Consider the following 9,874-nt stretch of genomic DNA (forward strand, 5'->3'; position numbering starts at 1 on the left):
GAAATGTTGCAATTTGAAAGCCCAGCCAAGTTCAGGATGCAAACACATTTCAAAGCTGTGGAAAATGGAAACGGCGGGACCAGCGCTGCCGCCACACACGCCAGTCCCACCTCAGCTCCTTCTCCCTGCTACTGGTTTCCAGTAGCTCCATAGAGGACTAAAGCCAGAGGCAACCTGCTGTTTAAGCCCCATTTTAGCAGACATTAGTTAATCCCATTTAAGGGACATTGAGCTTCTTAGATGTACATTGCCCCCTTTTAACATGTGCTACCCCACAGTTAACACACGTTATTTCCAGTTAACAGGTTACCCCCGCCCTCATTTAACACTCATTAACCCCACTGAGCACACATTACTCCCAATTAGCACATATTGCCCCGTCTTAAAACACATCACCCCCGCATTTTACATGCATTATGGCATTTACCATGCAGAGCATCAGTGGCCCTGGTGCAGGGAAGTGCCTGCATCCCTGCCCTTTAGAAGCACTATCCCCCACACCTGTCTGTCCAGAAAAAAAAAACTTTTTTTCACTGAAAAATGGGCTGAATCTGTCCGGTGCCAGTGGTGAGAGTGGGCACAAGCTCCTGCATTTCTTTACAAAACACCCCATTTTGAGCAAAGCCAGTGAGCCGCCCCACTGCTCTGCCAGGCTTGGCACCGGGCAGTGGGGAACAACTTGGGGGGGGGGGGGGGAAGCTAAAATGCTTTTGAACCACAAAGGTTTATAGCATTTTTTGGGGAATGGAAAAAAAGGTCTGTTTATATTCCCTCCTCATGCCACCCTGAGGCCTGACAGCTATGGACGGCTCGTGGCCGAGTCAAACATTCACGCTCCGAGCTCCACTTTGTAAATATTTTATGAAGCATCTTTTGAGACTCATAAATCTTCGCATGTGCGCACGCGTGCGTGCATGTGTGTACGTGTGCGCGCACACTCCAGAGCTAAGAAAAGCTGCAATCCTGCTGCCAGCCTGTCCAAAAAAAAAAAAAAAAAAAAAAAAAAGAAAGAAAAAAAAAAGACAAACTGAAGTTTTAATGACCAAATTGGAGAGGGCTGCTTGGAAAATCTGACTCTTCTAAGAGTGAAAAAAAAAAAAAAAAGAAAGAAAGAAAACAACGGTTGCAGGCAACAGTGTGAAGCCAGGATGTGCTGCTGGGCTGGGACTGGGGCTGATTTTGGGTGCAATTTCTTGGAGATGAGGTGCATGTTGCCAACTAAGAGGGAGATTTTCACTAGCTGGTGTTTGTTTTAAAGCCCCAGCTTCAAAACCCCAGTTCTCAAATGACGTTTTGTATTCATTTGTTAATTTTTAAATGGAAAAAGTATCAGGCAGGCAATGGGATGCTGAGAGTGCTCAACCCCACCACTCTGAGCTTCTCAAAATTACCTTCCAGTAAGAAAAACCATGGGAAAACAAACCCAGCCAACTTCAAACTGGAAAACATGAAATAAAAGTGAAGACAAGAGTGTGGAGACTGCAAGCCTTAAAAAACCACAACCCAAACCCATATATACGGTGATTTCTCTCCCAGTATCTCTGGTAGCACTAACCGAAAATGTGAAGCTCGGGAACAATTTTTGTTGCTTGTGCAGCTGCTGCTGGGGCTTTGCTGCCAGGGAAGGAGGGAGCTCGGTGGTGCTGGATGGCCGTGGAGAAAACAGAGTCTTTGTAGTTCCATGTTCTCCCTCCCTGCCTGACTGGACAAAACAAGGAGCAGGTTTCCAAAGCACGGGGGGTATCTGCCCGTAGGCTCAGCAAAGCTGGAAATAATTGAGTTTACAGGGCTGGTTTAGGCACCTTCATGCACCCAGAAAGACGAACCCAGTGGTGATGGAACTCTGGATCTTGTAAGGCTCCAGCTGCTGTTTTCAGGATTTTGGCATATCTGAGCTTTTTCTCTTCCCTTCCCCAAATGCAAAGCTCTGCTGAGCCGGGCTTGGGGAGGATTTGGGTTTCTCCCAAGCTCTGCCTCTCCTTTTGGCTCGCCTCCAGCCCTGGGGTCTCTGCAGGGCAGAAGTCAGACACTGCTCCAAAAACTCTCCATTTCCAGCATTAGTATCTCCCTGGTTTCCCATGTGGAGCAGCCTCTGTCTCATCTCTTGTCTTCAAGAACCTCTCCCCTTCTCTGCTTTTTGGACCATCTCTGCCCAAAAGGCTCAGCCGGGAACCTTTCAGCCTGCCTCCTACCACCTTTGGGTAAAAAGATTAGAGGTTTGGGGGCAAATGGGGGGGGGGTTCACCTTTTCTCTGCAAGGGACTGAAGCAGCCCCTCATGCTGGTATCTCTAACTGGGTGTGGAGGGGGAAACCTACTTCAGCAAGGAGACTGCAAACCCCAGCACCGGTGCTTTGGGAAAAGCTGGTCTGTGACTTCTCAGCGCGGTCTCCCAGCCCCGGGCCCCCGTGGTGCAGCCATCCAGATGTTTCCCTTGATGAAGCCCCCCCTTCCAGAGTTTCCCAAGTGCGGTGTCAGCTTTCCCATCCCCTAACGAACTCAGCCTGTGCATGGCTCCAGTGCATGGCTCCACGTCGCCCACAGACACCCCCTCCCCAGGCCATGGCAGCACCCAGCCGCCACTTAGAGGAGGGTAAGATTTAACACAATATTTTTGTCCTGCTGACCCCACGTTCCCTCCTCAAGGACAACGGCTCAAGTCTGGCTGGGTGCAAGCTCCTGACACCCCACGTTCTGCTCAGCCCGGAATGCTTCAGCAGAACTAAAATCTGTATTTTGGTCACCCTCTCAAAGGCTGCAGCACAATTTGGGGGATGAGGGGGAGGTCAACATTTGTAAATCTGCCCCCTGAATATTTATTTTGCCTTGGCTCCTGCACCCTCGAAGGCTGGCTAACCTCAAGGTCAGAAAGACCCTGATGCTCCCCCCAAGGCTCATCCAGGTCCCCAAATAGCCCTTGGACCCAGGAGAGGGATGAGGCTGATGAGCCTGGCTGGCCTTGACCTGCCAAAATAACCCCAGGCTCAAGGGCAAGAGGAGGGAGCCCATCACCCTGGCGCTGCCATCCTCCCGTTAAAAGAGTCCAAAAATCTACAGGACTTGTCTCTTTTTAATAGGTGTTAAATGTCTCCAGGTCTTGGAAGCAAAGGGAATTGGGCTTGGGAGGCTGGCAAGAGAAAACAGCACAATGGTGCCAATCGGTGTTTCCTCGCTCCCCGAGTGCTTTGTCCCCAAAGTGTAGCATTTCCAGAAAATGCCACCAGTGCCAGCTCTGCTGGGCCCACCTGCACGGCACAGCATCCCAGCTCGGGGCGGCGGGGCCGGCTCTGACCATGCTTCATGCCTTCCTCATGTGGGCTTTGGAAAGGCTTCTTGTCCCCCCAGTATTTTTGCAACTTGGGCATGTCCTAGGCCAAGGAGGCGGGGGGGAACATTTTACCACTGAAAGGTTCTTAGTGAAGTTTCCTTCTGAGAATTTGTCCTCTCACTCTTTGAACTGGTGCAAGCCTCCAGCTGCTCACGGTGCAGCGTTCTCTCCTCACCCTGAGCTCCTCTGCAAACCTAAAGCTTCATACTGCCCATCTGGGTGGGCTCCCCAGACTTCTGCTACTGCCTGCTGTTTCCTGCTGGATGGAAATATCGATCACTGGACAGACCAAGGCAGCTGTAAGTGTAACCTGCAGCCATTCACAGCTGGGCAGAAGGAAAGCAAGTAGAGCAGCAAAAGCTCTGGCTGCACCCGGCCACCTCTCCTTCCTTGCTTGGCTGCAGCAGCAGCGTTGCTCCTGGATAACAAAAGGTTCAGTCATCTCAGGAGTAACTTTTCTCTCCTTCTTGATATCTAATCTAGTGCCTTCCTCAGAAACGAGAGATTTTCTTTCTTACCTATGAGACTGAAGTTAAGAGCATGAGGTACACGAACTGCACTGCACATGTATATACATTACACATGCTCTCATACTCAAAAAGGCATGCAAAAGAGCCAAACTAATTAAACCTTCTTAATGACATTGCTGCATTGTAATCTGCCACTCAATCAGTTTTGATAACATGCTGTCGATCATACTTACTTGTTGCTAGTGTGCATATTACGGAGAATTTCAGACACCCCGGGGTGTGTTTCCCTCCAGAGGACCATGGGCAATCTTGAGGCCACATCAAATGACAGGTCCAGGGGCTACACAAAAACAGATTGGGGGGGGTGGGGGTGGGGTGGGGGGGATCGGGGTTGTGGGTTTGGACCGAAGTTCCTGTTCACAGGCATTTGTTTTCCCAGTGTGAGCCTGCAGGTGGCTCAAAGGAACAAGATCCAAGGTGGAACTGAATTGCCTGTTTACCAAGATGTTTATTTAATGCACATGGTGTTCTCCATAAACATCATCACCACGTCTCCAGCGGGACCAAACCTGGGCTCCCTGCCCAGGCACAGCCACTTGCTGTGCACCTGGTGAATGCCACCTTGTGTACTTGGAATGCTGTTGGCCAAGGGAGCCGCACATCCACAGTCACCCACTGCTGCAAGACACATCTAAACCCCCTGGAGACAGCGGCCCTGCCCCAACACACCCTGCATTGCCACCTCCAGGAACTCACCTTCCCTGCAGTACAGCCCTTCAAAACAGGCTAAAGAAAAATATTTCAGGTGAACTGAACGTGTTCATGGGGCTTTACGCTGTGGTTTCTTCCTGGGAAGGCTTTTTATGATACTGGCTAACGCCAGGAGCAAGCTCCTCATGGCTGTGTTCATGCATGCAGCATGGGTTGTCTCTAGCAGCTCCTGGAAATTTGAAACACCCTTTCCAAGCAGCTGGACCTTGTGCCCCAACATGTGGTACTCCATTGCTGCTCAGTTTAATTAACCACTCTGTTTTGAAATCGGTTTTGTTGGCAACACCAGCAAAAGGCAGCTCTGGAGGCCAATGCTCAAAGCTGAAGTTTTCCCAATGGAAGTCTTGAGGTGGAAGGATTTAGCCCAGGGACAGACATCATCTTCCCAGGAGCAGCAAAACAATTCCATCTCAACTCCCCAGTGCCGCCCATTCATAGCAAGAGAATGTTCGCAGCACTCACCTGCAGAATATTATTTACCCCTTACCCACATCCATATCAGCTCAATCAGTAACATTAAGGTCTTCAGTTTCTCCAGCTGCTCTGAACTGAACTGGCTCTGGAGACAGGAAGAGCACCAGGAAGAGATCCCAGGAGCTACATGCTAAAGGAGGAGAGGTGTGTCTGTCTGCAGGCGGACACAGCAGAGGCAGAAGCATGGACTATTATTTGGCAATAAAACTCGATGCCTCACCAACCTACTGCTCTTGGAAGCAGCCAGCAAGCACATGGCTAAAGCAGGCATGGCATGGTTTTCTACCTGAATTTCCAAAGGGGTTTGCTAAGGTTCAGCAAAGGCTCTTCAAGAAACTAAGCACCCTCAGGAAGATCTCATCCAGACAGGTACTTTCAGGAGGACAGGAAAAAGATGGGAGGGATAAAGGTTCAGATTTCAGAGTGAAGGATTTGTTCTTAGGCTTGTGCTGATCAATGCGTTCAACAATCTGCAAAGCAGAGAAAAAACAAAGGTTGCTAATGAAAATAAAGGACTCACAATCCAAAGACAAGGTCTTGCTGATGGTCCTTCTACAGAATGACTGCAGGAGGAAATGCAGAAGGAATTCTTTGGAAATGTTTGCTAAACGCTGATGACGGAGAAAACAATTGCATCTCTGTATGCATTGCTGGACTCTGGGCTGATTTTCCTCATGGAAACGTCCTGGGGTCAGGACAGACCTTTGAAAGCTCAGCTCAGGGATCAGTAGCAGTCAGGAAAACAAATTGAATGTCCAGTGGCATCGGCAGGGAGCCTGGAAAGGCAGAGCTGTGTCCACTGACTCCCTGCAATGGGGCTCCCGACCTGGGAAGGAATCAATTGCTGGTGATAGGGCTTGAACAGCAGTGGGAATCCCAGTAAAGGCCAGTTATTCACTGTTTTCCAAACACATGGTCCAGAGGCATCAGCCAACGTCAGAATTTGCGGTTTGAGGCACAGGGGAGGAGGTGGCTGGTCCTGAGTATCTCCTTGCGACAGGGTGCTGCAGGCACTAAAACATACGCTTCTTTCAGGGGCGTCCTTGGCACCCCACACCTTACCTGCACCAGCCTGCTGCTGTCAGACCCCCTCCTCAAACCCATACGGACTTGCTAATCTGTCAAAAAAACAGCTTTGTAAAATAAATTGAGTTGCTTTCTGCCCATTTAGCATCCTGATGCAGCACCCCAACGGCAGTCAGGGAGAGCCCGAGGCAGAGCAAGGGCAGGACTGGGGCTGCGGGGCTGGGAGAGAGAAGCACGGCCAGTTCCTCCTGCAGCAGCAGGCAGCCTTGTGGGGTGGTTACCCCTTCAAGCCGCCGCTCTGCACAGTACACAGTCCTTGAAACAGGTTTATGATAGGTATTGCTATTTCACCTCCCCCTCTTGGCCACTTGCTTAGGCTCTCCAGCCTGTGGAGCTGATCCAGGATTGTTTGCTGAGACTGAAGGTGAACTTCTCCAAAGACCAAGGTGTAGCCAGCATAACAATTTGTTCAGGTAACTAATAGATCAGCAAAAAACCCAGTGTGCTGCTCTATCTGACAGTCTATTCTCCAGTAAGACAAAGATGTACAACCACCTAAGAGCTTCTTTGTCCTTGTTCAGTTCAAAGCTCCTCTTGTCCCTCCATTTCCATCAAGTTCAATCACCCTGTGAAATTGCAGCCCACAAAAAGATTGTAGTGGAGCAGAGAGCTGAGCAAACAGCAGTTACACAAACCACTCAGACAAACTGGGCACAACCTGGTACCTGGCCTCTGTAGTCTGCAAGAAGTGACAAGCTCTGCAGACATGCAGAGCCCAGCCTGCCCCCGCCACAGGTTTCAACCACTTGCGCCACTGGAAGTAGCGCTGGTATCTCTTGACATCCCTGCTCAGCTCCCACAGGTACTGTGCCAGGTCCCCAGCACTGGCGAAGTCATCAACATGGATGAAGGAGTCAGGGGGCAAGAAGCGCTCGTAGTTTTCTCGAGGAGGCCCCAGCACAACAGGGACGGTGCCAGATGACAAGGCATTCCTCCAGAGCTTCTCGGTGATGTAGTCTTCATGCTGCGAGTTCTCAAAAGCCAGGTAGAAGTTGTACTGGGACACGGTGGGAAGGAGCTTGTCCCAGGGCAGGGGCAAGTGATGCTGCCCATAGACATCCACAGCGATGTGTTTCTTCAGCTCCTGGTAGTACTTCACCCGGTGGGAGCCTGCCCTCCAGTTGCTGACTACCCAGGCCACCAGCTTGGTTTTGGGTGGGATGTTGAGGGGTTGGGGCTGGCCAAGGAGCTGCAGCTCCCCATAAGGGGTGAATATGTCCGAGTCTCTCCGGTAAGACATGGTCAGGTTGAAGAGGTTGTCCATGGCGCCTAAGTTTGGAGAGTGACTTGGGGACTCCAGGTTGAACCAGATCCAACGCTGGGATGGGACTCTGGGGAGCTGGGCCAGCCCCTCCGCGTCCCCACACACATCCCTGTGGTGCATAATCACCACATCTGCCTTTTGGGACCAGCTGTGGTTGACAGTGAAGTGGCAGTCTGGGGTGCCGTAGAGCTGTGAGCAGTTTCTGAAGTTAAAGCGGTACCCAAAGGGCCACTTCCACAGCAGGATGGTCAGCCTGTGCTCCCCCTTCCGTGGGGTGCTGGTGTTTCCAGCACGGGCCAGTTGTGCAGTGGGACTGGGGCTGTAATGCTCTAGCTCCAAAGTCCTGAACTGATGAAGAAAAACCAAGACACAGGAGCTGAAGATGAAGCTGAAGAGGAGGAAGATGAAGAGTTTCCTGCAGGAGATCATTGTTCCATCTGCAAGCTCCACGAACGGATCTGCAAACACCACAGACAGGACAATGAGCACCGGGCACACAGGGGTCCTGGCAGGGAGGTGGCTCTGGGCACACCGAAGGCAGCGAGATACGCGCAGGGGCTCGGGGACGGCGTGCAGACCTGCAGTCCTTGTACCTCCAGCCAACCCCTGCAGCAAGGGCGGCCTGCAGCGCGCTGTGCAGGCACTTACACAGACGCTCACCCACAGGGCACAGCCGCCCTTCCACAGCGCCCAGGCGTCCCCCCATCACCGCCCACAGCCTGTCCCCACCAGGCCGCGCGTCCTCCTGCCCACCGCAGGCTCCTCAGGCCTCGGGGTGCAGGACGGGCCGAAGCGCCAGCAGCACCCAGGGACAGCTGCCCGCCCACTGCCCTGCCAGAAATCCTGCCACCTTCCCAGCAGCCTTTGGGCCCAAAAGCCACTCCCCCCCTTCTGGTCATGTGCTCTGTTGTGATTGGCTGGCAGAGGCAGCCACGCCTTCTGGTTTACCCAGACACGGAAGGCCTTTCCTCGACCTACCTGGGGCTGCCATTTTGGTTTGACCCCCATTTTAGGATGTGGCGCCACCACTGCATGGAGGGCGGTGGCCCACTTTTTCAGACAGCATTCTGCTCTGTGATTGGCTAACAGCCACCTCCTGACACCATCATACCCATGTGACCTCAGGCAGCCCTGTGATTGGCCGGCAGGACTGGCTGTGGGTGTGGCCTGAAGTACATCAGAAAAGGACCGCCATGTCCTCCCCTACCACAGGCCACCAGTTTTGACAGTGCCATTGCCCTACGTGCTCCCAGGCACTCCTGTGATTGGCTGCCTGCTTCCGTTGGACTAAGAAACAGCCCTGTGATTGGCTGCTTGCCTTCTTTGGGCCAGGAAATGCTCCTGTATAAAAATATAAACATTTATATACTGTATGTAGTATATAAATGGATATTTTGTACTTCTATACAATATATCAATATACAATATACAATATATCAATATACAATATTCGTAAAGGATGTACAAATACACATAATTTTTTTTAAATTTCGATATAGATACACTGTTTTATATATTCTTCTATATAAATATATACACATCTATACATATATATTTATAAAGCTATAGATACCAAAAATATATAGCCACAAAAACACAGACACAAAATGGCCAGGCTGGGGTCCCCCACTTCACCATGTCTGGGTGGGCAGAAACTTCAGCAGGGCAGATGGGTACAAAAAAAGGGGGTGGCATGGAGAAGTCAGAGCATGCCCAGGAGCAACAGACCCCTCCAAAGAAGCCACCAAGGGGTCCCCAAGCAGGAACCCTGTGCATCAATGAGCCCCTGCCCCCGAGCCCAGCCCAGCAGGGGCGCAGAGCACCGGGGCTGAGCCTTTGGGCTTTTCATGGGGCTGAAAGAGACAGGCAGAGCTGTCTGCAAACGTGAAGAACCAGAACAACACGTCAACTTCAGAAGAACATCTGTGTGGGCACAACAAGGAAAAGACCCCAAAGGGATCCCCAAAAAGATGACACAAAGTAGAACAGGCCAATGGCCCCCTGAATCACAAACTGAGTTTTGATGTCAGTGTCACACAGAAGGGTCAGATGGGCTCTTACAGCTACCTGTAAGACTTGTTTGGGGGGATCTTACAGCTACCTGTAAGAGTTGTTTGGGGGGATCTTACAGCTACCTGTAAGACTTGTTTGGGGGGATCTTACAGCTACCTGTAAGACCTTGTTTGGGGGGATCTTACAGCTACCTGTAAGACCTTGTTTTGGGGGGATCTTACAGCTACCTGTAAGACCTTGTTTGGGGGGATCTTACAGCTACCTGTAAGACCTTGTTTTGGGGGGATCTTACAGCTACCTGTAAGACTTGTTTGGGGGGATCTTACAGCTACCTGTAAGACCTTGTTTTGGGGGGATCTTACAGCTACCTGTAAGACCTTGTTTGGGGGGATCTTACAGCTACCTGTAAGACCTTGTTTTGGGGGGATCTTACAGCTACCTGTAAGACCTTGTTTGGGGGGATCTTACA

At 51.1% G+C, this 9,874-nt stretch overlaps 1 protein-coding gene and 1 long non-coding RNA gene across 2 annotated transcripts in view; both read right to left on the bottom strand.

Annotated features, from left to right (window-relative positions):
• Nucleotides 1-698: 698 nt before the first annotated feature.
• LOC308061808 (4-galactosyl-N-acetylglucosaminide 3-alpha-L-fucosyltransferase FUT6-like) lies at nucleotides 699-8,804 on the bottom strand. The gene has a single exon (XM_080382319.1). The coding sequence runs from the start codon at nucleotides 7,819-7,821 to the stop codon at nucleotides 6,754-6,756; it is 1,068 nt and encodes a 355-aa protein (XP_080238445.1). The 5' UTR covers nucleotides 7,822-8,804; the 3' UTR covers nucleotides 699-6,753.
• A 959-nt stretch (nucleotides 8,805-9,763) lies between these two features.
• LOC308061821 overlaps nucleotides 9,764-9,874 on the bottom strand; it is a 29,979-nt gene continuing 29,868 nt past the window's right edge. Inside the window, exon 3 of the long non-coding RNA XR_013927367.1 lies at nucleotides 9,764-9,844. This is a non-coding gene — a long non-coding RNA (uncharacterized lncRNA). The remainder of the gene's footprint in view (nucleotides 9,845-9,874) is intronic.

The sequence above is a fragment of the Falco punctatus genome, assembly GCF_963210335.1.
Source record: "Falco punctatus genome assembly, chromosome: 4".
NCBI lineage: Eukaryota > Metazoa > Chordata > Aves > Falconiformes > Falconidae > Falco > Falco punctatus.